The following is a 20,575-nucleotide window of genomic DNA, read 5'->3' as shown; positions in this document are numbered from 1 at the left end:
AAACCACTAGCCAGTTTGATCAAAAAGAAAAAGGAAAGGACTCAAATAAATAAAATCAAGAATGAAAGAGGAGAGATCACACCAACACAGCAGAAATACAAACAATAGTAAGAGAATATTATGAGCAATTATATGCCAATAAAATGGGCAATCTGGAAGAAATGGACAAATTCCTAGAAACATATCCACTACCAAAACTGAAACAGGAAGAAATAGAAAATTTGAACACAACCATAACCAGTAAGGAAATCGAATTAGTAATCAAAAATCTGCCAAAATCAAGAGTCCAGGGCCAGATGGCTTTCCAGGGGAATTCTACCAAACATTTAAGGAAAAGTAAACACCTATTCTCTTGAAACTGTTCCAAAAAATAGAAATGGAAGGAAAACTTCCGAACACTTTCTATGAATCCAGCATTACCTTGATTCCAAAAGCAGACAGAGACCCCACTAAAAGGGAGAACTATAGACCAATTTCCCTGATGAACATGAATGCAAAAATCCTCAACAAGATATTAGCCAACTGGCTCCAACAATACATTAAAAAAATTATTCACCACAACCAAGTGGGATTTATACCTGGGATGCAGGGCTGGTTCAATATCCACAAAACAATTAACATGATTCATCACATCAATAAAAGAAAGGACAAGAACCATATGATCCTCTCAATAGATGCAGAGAAAGCATTTGACAAAATACAGCATCTTTTCTTGATAAAAAACCCTCAAGAAAGTAGGGATAGCAGGAGCATACCTCGAGATCATAAAAGCCATATATGAACGACACAACACTAACATCATCCTCAATGGGGAAACACTGAGAGCTTTCCCCCTAAGGTCAGGAGCAAGACAGGGATGTCCACTCTCACCACTGTTATTCAACATAGTATTGGACGTCTTAGCCTCTGCAATCAGATAACACAAAGAAATAAAAGGCATCCAAATCGGCCAGGAGGAGGTCAAACTTTCACTCTTCGCAGATGACATGATACTCTATATGGGAAACCCTAAAGATTCCACCAAAAAACTGCTAGAATTGATTCATGAATTCAGCAAAGTTGCAGGATATAAAATCAATGCACAGAAATCGGTTGCATTCCTATACACCAACAATGAAGTGACAGAAAGAGAAATCAGGAATCGATCCCATTTACAGTTGCACAAAACCATAAAGTACCTAGGAATAAACCTAACCAAAGAAGTGAAAAATCTATACACTGAAAACTGAAGAAAGCTTATGAAGGAAATTGAAGAAGACACAAAAAAATGGAAAAAGATTCCATGCTTCTGGATAAGAAGAACACATGTTGTTAAAATGTCTATACTACCCAAAGCAATCTACATATTCAATGCAATCCCTATCAAAATAACACCAGCATTCTTCATAGAGCTAGAACAAATAATCCTAAAATTTGTATGGAACCAGAAAAGACCCTGAAGAGCCAAAACGATCTTAAAAAAGAAAACCAAAGCAGGAGGCATCACAATCCCAGACTCCAAGCTATACTACAAAGCTGTAATCATCAAGACAGTATGGTACTGGCACAAGAACAGACACTCAGATCAATGGAAAAGAAAAGAGAACCCAGAAATGGACCCACAAACGTATGGCCATCTAATCTTTGACAAAGCAGGAAAGAATATCCAATGGAATAAAGACAGTGTCTTCAGCAAGTGGTGCTGGGAAAACTGGACAGTGACATGGAGAAGAATGAACCTGGACCACTTTCTTACACCATACACAAAAAGAAACTCAAAACAGATGAAAGACCTCAATGTAAGACAGGAAGCCATCAAAATACTCGAGGAGAAAGCAGGCAAAAACCTCTTTGATCTTGCCTGCAGCAACTTCTTACTCAACACGACTCCAGAGGCAAGAGAAACAAAAGTAAAAATGAACTACTGGGACCTCATCAAAATAAAAAGCCTCTGCACAGTGAAGGAAACAATCAGCAAAACTAAAAGGCAACTGACAGAATGGGAGAAGATATTTGCAAATGACATATCAGATAAAGGGTCAGTATCCAAAATCTATAAAGAACTTACCAAACTCAACACCCAAAACACAAATAATCCAGTGAAGAAATGGGCAAAAGACATGAATAGACACTTCTCCAAAGAAGACATCCAGATGGCCAACTGACACATGAAAAAATGCTCAACTCCCCCATAATCAGGGAAATACAAATCAAAACCACAATGAGATACCACCTTACACCTGTCAGAATGGCTACCATTAACAACTCAGGCAACAACAGATGTTGGTGAGGATGTGGAGAAAGAGGATCTCTTTTGCATTGTTGGTGACAATGCAAGCTGGTGCAGCCACTCTGGAAAACAGTATGGAGGTTCCTCAAAAAACTAAAAATAGAACTACCCTACCGCCCAGCAATTGCACTACTAGGCATTTATCCACAGGATACAGGTGTGCTGTTTCCAAGGGGCACATGCACCTCATGTTTATAGCAGCACTATCAACAATAGCCAAAGTATGGAAAGAGCCCAAATGTCCATCGGTGGATGAATGGATAAAGAAGAAGTGGTATATATATACAATGGAGTATTACTCGGCAATCAAAAAGAATGAAATCTTGCCATTTGCAACTACGTGGATGGAACTGGAGGGTATTATGCTAAGTGAAATTAGAGGAAGACAAAAATCATATGATTTCATTCATATGTGGACTTTAAGAGACAAAACAGATGAATGTAAGGGAAGGGAACAAAAATAATATAAAAACAGGGAGGGGGACAAAACAGAAGAGACTCATAAATATGGAGAACAAACTGAGGGTTACGGGAGGGGTTGTGGGAGGCAGGATGGGCTAAATGGGTAAGGGGAGCTAAGGAATCTACTCCTGAATCATTGTTGCACTATATGCTAACTAATTTGGATGTAAATGTAAAAAAATAAAAAATAAAACAAGTTATAATTTAAAAAAAAGAGGAAATTACCACATACTACAATATGGATGAACCTTGAGGACATTATGCTAACTAAAAGAAACCAGTCACAGAAAGACAAATACTGCATGATTCCACATATATGTGCAATCTAGAGTCATTAAACACATGGAGTCAGAAAGTAGAATGTGGTTACCAGGAGCGGAGCTCAGGAGGGGGAATGGAGAGTTGCTATTGAATGAATATAGTTTCAATTTTGCAAGATGAAAAAGTTCTAGAGATCTGTTATACAACAATGTGCATTTAGTTAACAATCTGAACCATAATTTAAAAATAGTTAAGATGGAAAATTTTAAGTTCTGTGTTTTTTTTACCATAATTACAAAAATATGATGTAGAGAAGATATAATAAAATGCAGTAAACTTTTAAACCAGAGAAAGATTAAGGACTGTGTTAACTTAAAACAAACACAAATTTCAATTAATAATCACATAAAGATATATGTATAAAATATACATTTGTTAAACCAGAGTGAGATCATACTATCTGTCCTATCGTGCATCTTGCTTTCCTCACTTAACAACATGGCGGAGACATCTTTCCGTGGCAGTTAAGCATAGCCCAACTTCATTGTTTCGAAAGACAGTATAGAATCCCACTGAATAAAACCACAGCTTATGTGACCCATCTTTTAGCGGTGGATATTTAAGATTTTGCTGTTACAAAAAATGCTACTTGCCATTAATTGCCTTAGACTGCCAAGTAGTCCTTACACACTGGGTCTTTATCACTTGATTCACACCTAAGACTTTGCTTTCCTTCAAACAAGTACTACCGAATTCTAGTCCCATACCTGCAAAAATGGTGGTGTGGCAACTCCAGTCCTGTTTCTCTAATCGGAGCACTTGGCATCCACATTCCCTCTGGCAAAAGTGTTCTTGGGGCACCCGGGTGGCTCAGTTGGTTAAGCGTCCAACTCGTGATTTCGGTTCAGGTCGTGATCTCACAGTCCATGAGTTGGAGCCCCAAGTCAGGCTCTGCACTGATGGTGTGGAGCCCAGTAAGGATTCTCTCTCTCACCCTCTCTCTCTGACCCTTTAGAACTCTCTCTCTCCTTCTCTCTCAAAATAAATAAGCTTAAAAAAACAAACAAACATGTTCTTTGCAGGTTGCAAATTCAGGCAGGATTTTAAAACCTGAATTAGAGCTACTTTTAGGTGGATAAGAATCCTTTCATCTGTAGCACCCTGACTCTTCCTTTATCAGACCATCAGCCATCAATGAGAAGTAGTATGAAGGATTACTGTCTAATAAATTTGGGACCTGTGTTGTACAGATTACAATTGCATAATTAGAATTACGCTTTTGAGAGCTTCCAAATTCTCATGAGCCATATTCCTTTTCAGAAGCGTAGGCCTCAGAATTTGTAAATATGTTTTTTCCTCACACTTGAAATCCACCTTGCTAAAATCAGCATACATATCTGACTACACCAAACTTATTCCTCATTATTTAGCATAATGTTTAGTGACATTTGAAAATAATTAGAATATATGCTTTTATTAAGAAAATAGTAACTAGAAATATAGAATATGAAATTGTTCTCATTTATTTTTTAATGCTCAGGCTCCAGGCTCTGAGGTGACAGCACAGAGCCTGACGTGGGGCTCAAATTCGCAAACTGTGAGATCATGACCCAGGGTGAAGTTGAACACTTAACCAACTGAGCCATCCAGGTGCCCCTGCTTTATTATTAATATTTATAATTTCTTATGACTATCCACTGTCTTGGACTTATGTGAATTTACTAAAACAGTTTCCCTGTTAGATTGTGACCCACATAAGGGCAGGGATATCCCTTGTTCTCTGTGTGCTTTGTTCCAGGTTCTAATTCCCCCAGTTGGCAGGGTGCCAGTCATGGGTAGGTGGGTATTAAATACCTGGGAAAGGAATGAATATTCACTGATGATAGGGACAATGATAACATGGCAATTGTGTGGACATGAGAAGTATATGCATGTGCAATCATATAATATGTGCAGATGCACATTTATAACATGTTTTTACAATTACGTAATATAGGTGAACTATTTCAAAGGCAACAGAAAGGCATCTCCCTCTTGGTCTGTGGAAGACACAAAGACCCAGTCACTTGGCATAAGATTTTCTCAGCCTGGTGATTTGTCAAGATTGTAAAGAGAGATAGCACGTGAAGCCGGAATCTGCTGTGCATGCCTCAGTGGGAAAGGGGTAGATTGTTACTTCCCTCAGAGTTGAGTAATGTCAAGATGGGCATAGGAAAGAGAGCCGGGTATGCACCGGACTGGGTCTTGGGGACTTCTTGAGAAGAGGAACCTTTGAAAACATTTTCCTAATTCAGCCTTTTATATGGGGCTGGCTTTTTGAGATTTTATATACAGATATATGCGAAGACATAACTGTATCAGTAAGTGTCAACAGGAACAGAAACAATTTAGGGAGTTAATGATCTTTGCAGGTGTATACGTAGTGCCATGAAGACAATAGAACATTGTTGGAAGAACGTTTAGTTCAGTTTTTAAGCATATGTATGACGTCAGAAATGGGTAGAAGAGAAAAAGTTAGCTGTAGAACTTTTATACAGGATATAGGATATCCTATATCCTATAGGATATAGATACTATATATATATATATATATATATATATATATATATATATATATCCTATAGGATATAGTATCTATATCCTATGTTGTCCTTCACATTGAGAGATGATAAAAAAGATGGGGCACCTGGGTGGCTCAGTTGGTTAAGCGCCTGACTTCGGCTCAGGTCATGATCTCACAGTTCGTGGGTTCGAGCCCCATGATGCGCTCTGTGCTGACAGCTCAGAGCTGGAGCCTGCTTCCTATTCTGTGTCTCCCTCTCTCTCTCTCGGCCCCTCCTCCACTCATGCTCTGTCTCACTCTCTCTAAAGTAATTAAACATTAAAAAAATTTTAAGAGATAAGAAAGAAACTTTTATAATATATGTGTGTGAAGGTGTATGTGCAAATACTGATTCACCTATACAAAGAAAGAAGTATTTGATTTCCCAGCAATGCTAATAGTCGTGGTAGTAGTAATAGCTGCCACTTGTAACCGTCTGTCAGGTACTTTAATCCTCACAACTAGTCCATGAAATGGGTATTGCTATTCTACCATTCAGATGTGGAAACCCAGACTTATAAGCAATAATCACTCAAGACAACGGGTTAAGTAGGAATGTAATACAACACAAGGTGTGAATGACTCAAGTTCATGATTTTGTTCACTGTACTCTCCTGCCTCTGCTTTTTGCAAAACAAGCTCATAATTCAATATTCCATCAAGCCATGTGGGGAAAAAAAAAGTTTTAGATACTTTTACTTGTTTGATGCCTTATTCTCAGTGCCAAATCTCAAAATTCTTAAGATCTCTGTTCTGATTTTTCTCTGGTTTTAAAGAAATAACTATTTTTTAAAACTTCTTCTTTTGAAATAACTTTATTTTTAAACAGCCAAAATGTGATTCTATTTTCTTTCCTGGAAATGCTCCGTTTTAATAGGAGAAATGGATTATAGAATTCAGTGAATCACTTAGGAAAACTGCTTGACAGTTTTGAGCAAACCTTGTGTAACTTTTATGAAACACCTCCAATCAGTTTGTCAGGTACAATCTCCCAAGCACAATCTTTTTTAGATTCCGTTGATTCCATTTTTAGGAGCGCATAACAGTAATAAGGCACGATTCCACAATGTGAAAGCTGTTCTCTCTTTTCCTTTTTAATTGAAGGATCAAGTATTCACACAGGGAGATATCTGCCACAATCAATCATCATCCGGACCTTGGGGGAAAACCCACGGTTGATATTCACATTGCCATGATGTACTGGAAAAAACAAACAAATATGTTTGGAGCATCTATATTCACTATACATGTTATTTTTATGACACACTAAAGCACTGTTGTTTAATTCTTATAGTAAACAGAATCCTTCAGTGTAAATAGAGATACCTTGTATTAAATTTACATTGTATTGTACTTGTATTGAATTTCCTTGGTTATATATGACAACCTATTGAGCACCCTAGGAAATACAATTTGACATAACATGATGAAGAGGCACAAAGATATATATCCCAGAGGATGTGCTTTATGGACAATTATGATTCAGCTTCCCTGTGAAAATTAAACACCTTAAAAATTCTACCATTGTGGAAAGCAAAAGGTGTAAACTTGAAACTGCTTACATGGGAGAGCCGATGGGAATTAACTATGCATTTTGTGGATTATCCACTGAAGAACTAAACGTGTACACCTGGGTTAGATAACCTGATCCCCCTTACCACATAGCATAATATTGTTGCATTTTGTTACAGCTATCTTACACATTATTAGCACAGGAGAATAAGCAAGAGAAAAGCCCGAAAAGCACAAAACAGGGAAATATCATAAAATACATTACCATAATTGTTTTAAGTTAGGTGTATATATCTTTGGACTCTCTGGTTCCGCTCTCCTCCCTTCCACTCAGTCCTGTAGCCTACAAGGCTGCCCTTTCCTCACCGCGTCAATGGGCTTCCTCTCTCTCTGGCTTCCTTTTGCTTTGTCCTTGGGAGGCAGCAGCAGCAAGAGACACAAGGCTGGGAGGAGAATGGAGTCTCAGAATTTAAAGACTTTGTTTCCATTCTTCCTGGTTCTGGGCTCCAGGGCCTTATTGCTCCACCAGAGACTCATAGTTCATGAGTTCAAGCCCCCCATCAGGCTCTGTGCTGACAGCATGGAGCCCGCTTGGGATTCTCTCTCTCTCTCTCTCTCTCTCTGCTCCTTTGCTGCTCATGTGTATGCACTCTCTCTCTCAAAATAAACAAATAAACATTAAAAAAAACCTTTCTCAAACTTTTTTCTCAAACTCTCTAAAGGAAAAGTGAAACTCTTTTTTGCCTTGAAGGGGTTTTCCTGAGGATTGATAGCACTTGATTTTAAAACATGAATACCGTTAAATTTTCAGCATAAACTTGCTCTGACTTTCCAGTGTTTGCCTCTTCTTACCTTTCATGCTTCCCTACACAACAGTTTTTGTTTTGTATTTTAATTAAATGTTCTATTTTCAGATAGCTATAGATTCACATGCAGTTGTTAAGAAATTATGCAGAGAGATCTCATTGACCTTTGCCCACTTTTCCCAAAAGGCATCATCTTTCAAAAGCATAGTGCACTATCACAACTATGATTTTGTCACTGGTACAAAACAGAGGGGTGACTTTTTTTTCAACCCTCCAACTGACAGACAGAACCTCCTTTAGCCAGTAGCGTAAGTTAGTAAGTTAGTTCTTTGGTAGCAGGCTTTTGTGAGTTTTTCACGGCTAACTTCACAGTCCATCTCAGAATGAGGTAGAGAGACCCTCTTCTTTTTTGACTCGTGACCTGTTACACCATACTGCAGTCTAATCCACCTCAGCCCTAAGTGTCATAAATTTGTTATATTAAAGAAGAAAAAGTATGTAAAACTGTTAAAGGTGTTTCTGTCTTAGAATTCCACACTGCTGCTTCCATGTGGTATTCCCACATCCCTGCCTCAGTTACAACTAGTTACTATATATTCAGGAAAAGGTGCCTTTAAAAATTATTTTTCTCTTTGTGAGATATTTAGCTGCCCTTCTTTACCCCACCTCCATGGTCTTCCCTACTCCAATCATTTGCAATTCATGCGACTCTAGATTAATTCTTCTAAATATGACGTTTATTTGCCCCTGGTCAGAACACCAAGATGTCCATGGTTCTCCTGTGCATCATAAAATCCCAAATCCTTGGGGGAGCATTCAAGGCCCAGACCTCCTTTTGAAGGCTTATTTTCTGTTAGATTTTAACCAGTTAACGACAATAACAACAAAACACTGATCTGTTCTGGATATCTTTACTGTACCTTGCGCTTTCTTGCTTCCAGGCATTGGTAAATGCCATGTTCCCACCAAGAACATCTTCCTGAGCTATGACCTTTTCACATTTCACCTTTTACAGAAGACCCATGGTAGACCCAGCTGTTTTGTACAGAAGGCCCAGCTACTCTAAAAAGCTTTTAGGACTCACTGTAGCCCAGTGATTGCCCCTGCTTGAAGTTCCTGTATGTCTACGCCATTTGTTGGGCATAACGTTTTTGTGGCACTTATCACTTTTATTCAACTCTTGAATTTTTGTTTAATTAGACCTGTGTTTAACCCTTTTCTTACTTCTATAAATCCAGATATTATTTCTTATCCTTTCTATCCCCCAAAGTACCAAGTATTGTACCTTTCAGGAATGGACTTCCGATACATGTATATTATTTTTCAGTTAGGCTCAACTGAGTTGCTTTTAGGGCCAGAATGTGTTCATCAGTTCTTAAATTGAGAGGAATTCCTAAATATTTTAGTAGAGAAAGTTAGGCTGCAAATGAAGAGGAACAGGGGCAGTAGGGGGATGAGATTGTCAGGTTCCAACCCTGATTTGATAATGATTTGCGTGACCTTGGGAAATAGCCTAAGACTCCCTTCCCTTAACTCTACAACAAGGCAAATAACACTTCTTATTTCTTGGTGTTGTTAATGGAAATAATTCACATAAAGCATATAGCCTATTGTCTGATTCAAAGTAAGTGTTCAGTATATTTTTAAGTAATAAGGTGTTTTATAATTTCAAAAACACTTACACAGCATTTTAAGAACCTGGCATTTTAGTTTTCCCAAAGCTACTCATCTGTGTCGTGTATTCTACTCAAAGAAGTGTCTCCTTAGGCTTCACTTAAAATTTCCACTGGATTATATTCATTAGTTATTGTAATACACCTTGGGAATCTGAAGTCAATGCAAATTGTTGTCTTAGTGCATATTTTATACTTATTATTTACTAAATGTATGTTTTTAGAACTGAATCATACAATATTTCATATAATACTAATTTTATTTACATCAAAAAGTCTACTAATGAGGACAAGTGATGACATCTGCCTGCATATCTTGGTAAGAAATGGATCGTTATTTTCAAATTGCATCTCTTATTGTCTACAAATTTACCAGGAAGTTTGGCTGTATGTTCTTAACTCAGGAATTTAGAGTTAATGGCCTTACCCAAACCAGATCAAAGGAAATGCACTTGTCTCAGGCTCCTTTGTGTGGCAAATGTAGACACCAGCTCTAAATCATATGGTATCCCACTTTGGCCTGACCTTGAGATACGGTGATTAGCTGGTGAGACCTGGATGCTAGGGCAGAAAACCCAGAGAGACCAGCATCACAGGTCTGTTCCACCCTCGCAACATGTTTACATTGATCCCGGCTTCCTGATCTTGGGGTGGGAAACTCTCATCTTCCTAGTACGCAGAGAAGGCCTGATTGATCACTGATTACATGGGGCATGTTCAGATATGTGTTCTGAAAAATGGCCCTCTGTCTGCAGTGCGAAGAATGAACTGTACGGGAGCATGAATAATGCATCAGAACTTGTAGGTGGCTATTATTTTCAGGTATGAGATGATGGTAGACTGGACTCCGTGGCCGTGGGTATGGAGATAGGTGAAGACCAATTGGGAATGTACAGTCTATAAGTCTCAGTAATGGCGTTGGTTTGGTTGGGGAGGGAGAGGAAAGTCTCCAATATGACTTAAAGGTTAGACTATCCTCACCCAGTGTATACTTGGATTCTACAATTTGGATCTACAATTGATTTTTTTAACTCTTCCTACAAATGCTGTCAAATAGTGGTTACATACAGAATAGTGGGTAACTCAGTATTGTGTGTGTGTGTGTGTGTGTGTGTGTGTGTGTGTGTGTGTGTGAGATCTCACCTGCACGCAAGATGGACTTCAGTCTTACCCACCTCTCAAGGTGATGCATCCTAGATACTAAAAAGTTTCTGAGCAGTTGAATTAACTGTCACAAATCTCACTTAATTTTATTCTCAGCTCATTTTCCATGTACTCATCTTACTCTAAGCCCTTCTTTTAGTAACTGTCTATTATTTCTTTATCCATAGTTCCAGATGTCATGGTTATCTAGTTTCTTAGCATAGCTTGCTAGGGGTTGGCTTGCTCGAGTCAGGTAGACAAAACAAAGAAGAAATTTTTGAGAGACTGTCAGTGAGGGAGGAAGGAGGAGGAACTCAAAAAGCAGGCACAAGAATGGATTAAGTACAGCCACAGAGTGATGTGAAGGGTGAAACCTAAGGAAGTACCCCATATCTCATCAGTCCCTGAGGGTGTTACTGAATTAGAGAATATAGTCTTTGATGTCCATAATGCACAGATTGAGTCATCACAAGATGATTCAATTATATTCATTATAGTCTGTGTGGGAACACAGGTAAGTACTGTGGAGTCCTTGCTACAAAGATTTCCTTTAAAAATGGTTAAGATTCTTAAAGTTTGTACTTAAGGAATGAGATTTAGTTATAAAAAAATTAACTTCTATGAAATATGTCATTTCCCAATAGGTCAGATAAATGAGATATTATGCACATAATCCTAGCATAAAAGAAATTCCCTGTTCCCCAATTATGTAAGAAAACGGAAATATTGATTTGGGTACTTTCTATCTCATTGTTGAGAAGCAGGTCAAGCAGATAGCATTTCAAGGGTCTCACAATTTCTTTAAGAGCTTCTGCAACACATTATTTGCACAGAAGATTTTTTTGGTGAGGATTAAGTGATTGCTTAGCAGAACGCCTGGCCCGTCATAATTTCTTATCATTATTATTACTGTGATTTTATCCATTTTTCTTCTCTTAAATTTTCTGTGACTGGCTTTACACTATATATCTTACATTTCTTAGTTTTGATTCACTTGTGCTTTTGTGTGTCAAGTATTAAATGGCAGTAAATTGAATACTCTCTGTAAGGATTCTCAGAGTTCTCACAGACAGTCATACTAGAATAAAGGAAAACAGATGTTGGCAGCTGTACTTTTTCTTGTGTAGCCATAGGGCTCGCATACAAAGTTATCCTCAGAAGGGAAAAGGAGCCAGAGCAGTAGCTTTATTTCAAAAGTATTAGCTCATTTAAATATAAACAACTTTAATCCTAAAGGATGTACTGACCAAGATCTACCTAGTAAAACAGAAAATGGGCTAGAAATAAGACTTTATTCATTTATTTATGTTCATTTATTTTGAGAGAGAGAGAGATAGCACAAGTAGGGGAGAGGCAGAGAGAGGGAGAAAGAGAATCCCAAGCAGGCTCTGCACCACAGGGCACTGTAGGTGCAAAGCCTGATGCAGGGCTCGAACTCACGAATCATGAGACCATGACCTGAGCCGAAACCAAGAGTCAGGTGCTTAACTGACTGAGCCACCCAGGCACCTCAAGACAGACTATATTTAATATAAGGAATTGGTTACAAATGCGTTGGAAAGGCTGTAGAAGCAAAACAGGTGATTTGCAGAGAGCTGCTAACTTCCCCAATCTTCTGGCTTCCAAGTCTGCCTCAGCAACTGCTAGCCGCAGGATTTGCTGATTTGATGCTTGAACCCACAAGAGGCGCTGCCCCAGCCTGAGCTCCAGTGCCAGCCAGAGTCCACTACTGAAGAAGCTGGAAATGCAGAAGAGACATATCTGCTGCCTAGACTGCTTGAGGCCACAGCTGCTTTGCCCCTCTGCTGACCTCACAACAGTCAGCGAAAGCCTCAGCTCTCGGAACTGGAAGCTGGACATTTTCTTTCGTCCTGTTCCTGCCCTCCTTGCAGTGCCTCCCATTGTGAAATCAAGGAGGAAACCAACAAACAAGATGGCCGCAAATGTAGAGCATGGGCTCTTAGGCTTAGCATACAGAGCAGACCGTAGATGTGGGGATGTAGGTAGATGAATTTGATGAATAACCAGCTTAGTCAGCACCCGTACACATTCCTCTTCCTTCCATTACCTTCTGTGACCAGCAGTAATCACTACATGCTTCTGCCTGACATCCTACTGTGCTTTGTACAATGCAAATGCTCTCACCCTCTGTCACCATATTCCCATCTGGGTAGTGTGAATTCCCCCTTGAATTTAGACACACCCCTTGGATTGTCTGCAACTTAAAAACTAAGATAGAATGAATACCCACTAACTTTCTTTATATAAATCAGTAGGGAAAAGGAGGAGAGAAAATTCGTTATTATGTACAAATCTTTATGTAATATGCAAAAATAAGGCATAGTAACACCTACAGTTCTCACTTCCATAACTAGCATAAGATCACAGTTGATATTTATGACTTCTTCCCTTTGCCCTCGGCCAGTAGCTCATCTGTTTAGGATTTTTGACCTAGTAAGGCAACCTGAACCTTCATTACTAAAAGGTTTACATGGCTTAGTGTCAGTGTGCAGCAGGAAGCTAATTTCTATGTACTATTTTTTTTTCTTGCCTGTTGATGTAGTTGCATGAGGGTCCCAAATTGCCAAGTAATGTTCTCAGTTTCCAATTTAGTGGTATCTAAATTGCAGCCCGCAACATAGTATTCCTCTTTGTGGCTAGAGAAAGCAAAAATATTTTCTGTAGGTTATTAAGTGTAATAGTGAGAGGAAACACTCTGAGGACCTTCTCTTGATTTTCATTTTTATATTTCTCACTAAAGAAAAGCCAGCATCAAATACTGACCCCCTAGTTAAAATCGGATGCAGCATCCTGTAGGAACCACCCCTCCCCCCAAATCCACAGGCATTATCACCCAGCCTAGGCTATAATGTAGGTCTCAGTAGGCTGTTCCAGCAATATCTTAGGGTACAGGTTGATGGTATATATTGTAAGATTAGTAACTTTTATGGTGTTAGCTCACACCTTACTTCTCTTGTTATAAACTGATTTTCATATCAAAAGCAAAGTTATGAAGGATAGCCCAACAATGAGTGCAGCATTCTAGAAATTTGTAGATGATGGTGCTGCCGAACATCGTGAGCAGGTTTGTGAAGTGAGCAATTTCCTCCCAGGAGAATGGGACGGACACTGGTGAAAAGCTCCTGGTGTCATGGTCCCACCAGTAATGCTTTCCCTGATGTGTTGATGGGTGAAGGTTTGATCATCCTTCAGGACATTAATGAGACCAAATCTGGTGTTCCTAGTCTAAGATTGAGGCATCCTGGAAGCCAGCTTAATTCTTTGGAACCTTGACTTTACTAGAATCTTTTGTTTCAAAACTCATTCCTTCTCCAAATCTTCTATCTTGGAGCTATTTTTTAATATCATCTTTTTACCAAGTCTCCTTTCATATTTCAGGTAGCTAGGTATCTGTCTTTCCTGTAGCCTTACATTTTCCCTCTATATTGGATGCTGATACTTTTACTATGCTGCATGTTCATTAATTTATTAATTCAATCAATAGATATTAAGTGCCTACTATGTTTTTGGCATGGTGCTGAGGTCTAGAAATACACAGGTGAGGAAGAGTCAAGATTGCTTTCAGGATCCTATAGTCAAGCAATTAAATACCACTGTGAAATTAATTTTACTTTGAAAGAGGTTCTGATTTGGGCACGTAAGCAAAATTTTGTTTCTCATAGTATAATGCTTCATCAGTTTGGGGATTCTGTAATTCCAGTGAACATAGATTCCTATCTTCCTTTAAAATGCAAATATGTTGATTGAATAACTCAAATGATTATATTCAATAACCATGTAATTTCTTATATCTCTACTAGTTGATTTCATGAAAAGACACATAACTTTCCTTCTGATATAAATTTAATTGATCATTACAAACAGCAAATCATAGTTTCTCCAAAACATTCATGTTTGTCCCATGAATGGAATTTGTGCGATTTGTGCCTGGCTTTTATGTTTAGGTTATGAAATATTGTAGTTGAGGGCATGGGTTCTGGAGCCAGACTTCCTGACCAGATTCAAATCCTGACTCCACCACTTGCCAGTTACATGACTTTGAGCAAGTTACTTAATAGGTCTGTGTCTGGATTTCCTCATCTATAAAATGGTGATGATAATAACACTGCCTCTCTTCTGGTAATGCTGCTAGGAGAGGGTCAAAAAGGAGTTTATATACAACAGGTGCTTAGAACAGTGCTTGACATATCCTGAGTAATATACAATGCATTAACAAATAAGGTCATTTGACTTCTAGAGCATATCGATTAAGGATATCATTTTAGAAAGCAATAAAAATTCTAAATGTACTTAATCTATTCATATTTGATCTGGAACGCAGACGGTAGTAGCTAACATGATGTGGTAGGAAGAGTCCATACTGGGACTCTTAGGTCCTATTTCTGTCTCTCTACTAATCAGCTTAACACTTTGATATTTAAGGGTTTAATGCCTGTCTTATCCTTCCGAAAGAGACAGGGTTTAGACCAGGGAAAATACCAGATATCGTAGTTTAGTAATTCCATGAAATTAGAAATCCCATCAGTAAGTGCTTGCTTTCTTAAGACATTCTTTGCTGTTGTCTCGTAAGTCACACTAAAAGCCAATTATTGTCTTCCCAGGTGTTATCACAAGCTATGGACTATATCTAGATGGTATATTAATTCACAATTCCTCAGAACTCAGCTGTCATGCTTATGGATTTGCTCCTTGGAGCTTACATTCCTTCAGAGTCCAAGCATGCACGGCCAAAGGTTGTGCTCTGGGCCCACTGGTGAGTATGTGCATTTACATTCTGGGAATGTACCGAATGTCAGATGACAGGGAATATCAAGGAAGAAGTAAGTGGTGGTGACTCACTCCCTGCACAGCTAGGCTTTCAAGCAGGATAGGAGATGTTCTTTTTATAAAATTTTACTTAAGAGTTAGTAAGAAAGAGTTTATATTCAACATAAATTTCAAGACCGCCCATAGGTCTAGTGAAGGACAAAATCTATATCTCACTGACATTTTTAAAGGCAAGTTGGCCACTTTAGCAGAAATACATACAATTTTGTTTAATTGGGTGACTTATTTTGAGTAGATGTTTTTCTCTCTAATAATGGCCTCAACAGCTAAGTAAGTTATGAGTAAAAAGTAAAAATAATTAAAAGTCCATAATTGCCAAAATATGGCAACATTACCGCCCAGCAAGTAGGTCAATCAATTAAAAGGTTGAGCTTGCCTCATCTCTTAGAATCAAATATATTTATATCATTAATGTGATATAGTTTCAAAGAACAGTATTTAAAATTGCATTGATATTAGCTTTTGATATCCACATTTCAGAAATCTATAGTGTATATCTATACTTCATTAGCAGTTAAGAGATTGACAAATTGTGCTCTTTATTTTTTATATAATTTTTAAAACTCAATAGTACATAATTGTCATAGACTAGCATGACATTCTTTAGGTTCAAAACATCCCATTTTATGTTTTGTGCATTTTCCTTAATTAGATTTAGCTTCTTTTAAGGGAAATGCTCATTACTTTTAGATATTTTTTGGCAATGTTTGCTAATGCTCTATCATTTTAATGCACTCTGTCTTCATTGAAGAGTGTATTATATAAATATTACCTTGAAAAACAGCTCTACAGTTTAATTTTGGCTTCCTTATTTTTGATCACACCTCCCATTTCGTTGCAAAGATTGGTTGCCTTCCAAACTGCTAACATCATCTATCGGTGGAGCTGAGCTGTAGTCTTTATTGCCATTAAGTATTTTATAGCTCAGACCCTCTGATGGTTACTTACTCTTAAAAGCAGGAATGGCAATAGGCCAGCTTTTCTTCTCCATTCAAAAGAAAAGAAAAAGAAACATGAGCACACTTTACATGAGCTCGAAACCTAGACTTTTTCAAAAATACAAACTGCAAATTGGTTCTGGCTACTGAATTGGCTCCCACACTGTCCCTTGATGTTCTGGCAACTTTAAACAAGGGGGACATGGTTATTGATCTGCAGCCGGTGCAGGTAAGACAGTGGGCGATGTTAACCTTAAGAAATCAAATGCCACAATGCCCTGATGGGAAGGGGGAAAACAGAATTGGATTGTAAAACCTGCTCTGCCATGGCCTCAGACATTCCAGACTCAGTCCTGGGGTAAAGCGCAGCTATTTTCTCCTCTTGGTACTTTTTTTTTTATCATATGCTCAGTATGCAAATGCTTTTCCCAAGTCAATGATCCATCTCTAATCACTGGGATTGAACAGCGTCTTTATTTAGAACAAGTCAACTATATGCTGCCAGGAAGTTAAAACCTATGGTCTTCGAGTGATTTCTAAAATATTTTTGTACCAGTTACAGTACATACTGTACCCTGAAGAGATTACATACATGAATATTCCAAATCTCCCTGGATATCTACCACAATCGTGAAGGATAATACAGATTCAGATACTTACATCACTTAAGGGTATTCTTTATCTCAAGCCCAATGTTATAACAAATGTTTTGTTGAAATAAAAAAAAAAGTCATGGTTTCTATTTTTAAATCTTTTGCTGGCAGAAATTGACAAATTAAGTTTTGAGAATCAAACTTTTGCTCACCTCACAGCATTTTTAAATGATAATTCTTGGATTTTAGAAAGAGAAGCCTGTTTATTTTGCATCTTTTATATATTTATTATCATTATTTTTCATGCATGCAGGGAATACTATTCTGTTTTTGGTGACAGATATGCTCTGGTCCTGAACGTAGTATGGGTCACCCTCAAAATTGGCAAGTTGATATAATAAAGGGAAAAAATTGTAAAAAGGACAAAGTCTATAAAATAGAATACTTAAAAGATAAAAATGCATACATATATCCCATATTTCTACCATTTTAATGCAATATTAGCTCAATGTGTTTTGTTTTTAGCCTAAGTTTGTGACCTGTTGTTTGTGATTAAGAATGAACTGCTCTATACCCATCTTCAAGTTCAGTTCTCATTCATTTACACGTGTATTTGGCTCTTCAAGAAATCAGTGTTAAAAACAATTTATAATGCTTTTGATCCTACTTTTAAGATGCTAATAGGTATTGTCAAATTTAATCCAGTAATTGGGGTTTTATTAATGTTGGAGATAATGAAAAATTAACAGAAAATGCAACAGAGAATTACTTTTTAAAAGGTTTCTCTGCTTTCAATGATATTGTTGAATTAGATTAGAGAGAAACCCTTCACGTTTTGTGTCTCTATAATAAGATGCATTGAATTTGTCCATAGGATAATCACTTGGCTTTTTTTTTCTTTTTTTCCCCACTTAGCCAACGTTAGACAACCCTAGTGGAGTCTAAGATTGGGAATTTTATGACTGTGTCTGGCCTTGGAACATTCATTGGATTCAATTCTCCAAGGACCCTTTTAAGGATGAAATGTGAAACTATAGGTCACTGCAGTGTGATACGGTTAAAAAGCTGCTTTGGTTTCTTGATGATAGTATATTTCTACACATAAACACACCTAAACGAACATACACACATACTCACCTTTTCACATTTATTTTTCACAAAGAAACAAATTAGTTATTTAGGACATTTAAATCTTAATGGCAATATGCAATTCACAAGAAAATCCTATATGGGAAATCTACCCTAAACCTGCTATTATTCCCTGTGCTTCTTTGGGAAACATACTTCTTCTATGAAACCTCAGAATTTTCGACTATTACAACAGGTGAAAAAAAGCACCCACTTTAAAAGGGATTGCTGTAAAATTTTAAATGAAATATTTACACAACGATTTCTGGTACATGGTAAGAGTTTTATTAAGGATGAAAATTTTATTAAAATGTTTGTATGTTTTCATTGCGCATTTGTTCTCAAAAAAATTTTTATTTTCTGTGTCAAGGGAGGCTTCCAGGTAAAAGCCAAGCTGGCCTTCCACTATATCTTTTCCTTCACATTCTTTTTTAAGGCAAGGTAGATAAATAGTAAGTAATTTTTTTTTAAAGATTGAGTCAAAGCAAAATAGTACAATTGCCAAATTTAATGTAGCATAAAAACTGAGGTATTTATCCAGATACTTAACGAAATTTTTAAAATATATCATTTTGAATTAACCAGATATTTGAGGATAATAATATAATTATCTGGAATTGCCCTTAATTCTTCAACTTCTGAATCTCATTTTACTTGGAACCCTTTTAAAATCATTTTCTATGCAATAATTTGAATTATATACATAGACATAATGAAAGCAATTGCATTGTTATGAAATATTAAAATGATGAATTGATATTTTTCCAGTCAAGTTTCTTTACCATTTTTTGTACCTAGCTATTAGACTAAAAAAAAAATAATAATAATGAGTAGGAGTTATAGATCTAAAGAACCCCATAGCCTTTCTCAGATGAAAATAAAACATGTCGTGACCTCATACTTATTAAAAATTAACACTCTGTCTTTTTCACATTTATTTTCATAATTGGGAAAGTGTATTCGCCCTAACAAATGAAGGTTTCATAATTGAGAATATTTGCCTGCCTAAGGATTTCGTGTTTGATCACCTTCTTGTGAGGCATGAGCCTGTACTTTAAGAATAAGGTCAAAATTATCAACATATTCAATAAACCTTAAAAGGTCAAACATTTATGAGTGATGCTTATGAGGTTGTGGTGATTAGTTAACAAATTTAAGCCAGTTCTTAGAAGAGGCCAACATATTCTGAATCCCTTTCTAATTTCTTGCCACTTTCATCATCCTCTGGTTCATCTAGTCATTTTCTCGATTTAGCTACTAAAATCTTCCTGGCCCCTGTGCAGTTAGGGATTACATTTTATTTCAAAGTTCTTCTCTTTAAGTCATCTTTTGCTCTTTTCTGTATAGGTTTCTTAACACTATATTAATGAAATTTTCAACTTTTTTTTGTGGTTATACCTTAGGGATGGAATCACTCAGGCACATTTATTTCTTGATGTCTGGCATGATACCATCTTTAAGTATCTGGTAGCAACACAGCTCAGAGAACTCTGTGTGTGTGTGTGTGTGTGTGTGTGTGTGTGTGTGTGCGTGCGCGCGTGCATGTGCGCGCACGTGCGGGAGTATGCGTGCATACCGTTGGAAGTTGGAATGGCCTTTGGCAAAGCCCAGAAGTCTACCACTCCAGTCAAGAACCTATGAAAATAGACCTCATGCATTCTTCTCTTTTGCAATAGCATAAAAATTGTTTCTAAGCGGTCCTAGAAGTAGTCTATGGATACACACGGCTATCAGTGCAATCACAGTGTGAGCTGATCCTCATATTCTGAAAACATTCACAAACAACTGCCTTGGTCAGAAGCTCAAATTCTAAGCTTTAACAGCAGGAGGAAGAAAACATGAGGTATGCTTTGATCCTGCTGACAAAATGAAGTATTCATACAAGATGCTACTGTCAAAATAGTTTACTTCACAGGAGAAGAGATTCTTTGAAGAAATATGCTCAAAGTGAAGCATGCACTTATTTTATTTGCAAACAAAAATAAATCTTTTTATACTCACAGGTGGAAAATCGAACTCTAGAAGCTCCTCCTGACGGAACAGTAAATGTGTTTGTCAAAACAGAGGGATCCCGGAAAGCCCACGTCAGATGGGAGGCACCTTTTCACCCTAATGGACATTTAACATACTCAGTCCTTTTCACTGGGGTTTTCTATGCAGATCAAGGTAACTTGTTTATCATTTTTTTAATTTTTATCTATTTTTTTATTTTATATATATAGAGAGATCAAAAGCGAGCTGGGAAAGGAGCAGAGGGAGGGAGAGAGAGAGAGAGAGAGAGAGAGAGAGAGAGAGAGAGAGAGAATCCCAAGCAAGTTCCATGGTTCCTTGTTCAGTGTG

The 20,575-nt window shown here is 37.5% G+C and overlaps 1 protein-coding gene across 1 annotated transcript in view; it reads left to right on the top strand.

Moving 5' to 3' along the window:
- Nucleotides 1–20,575, top strand: part of USH2A (usherin) — a 737,363-nt gene that overhangs the window by 393,858 nt on the left and 322,930 nt on the right. Inside the window, exons 36-37 of the mRNA XM_078441308.2 lie at nt 15,351–15,502; nt 20,239–20,401. Coding sequence (XP_078297434.2) covers nt 15,351–15,502; nt 20,239–20,401 — 315 coding nt within the window. The remainder of the gene's footprint in view (nt 1–15,350; nt 15,503–20,238; nt 20,402–20,575) is intronic.

The sequence above is a fragment of the Panthera onca genome, chromosome F1 (genome assembly GCF_046562875.1).
Source record: "Panthera onca isolate mPanOnc1 chromosome F1, mPanOnc1 haplotype 2, whole genome shotgun sequence".
Classification (NCBI taxonomy): domain Eukaryota; kingdom Metazoa; phylum Chordata; class Mammalia; order Carnivora; family Felidae; genus Panthera; species Panthera onca.
The sequence above is the reverse complement of the archived record's forward strand: the minus strand, read 5'-3'. Positions and strand labels throughout refer to the sequence as shown.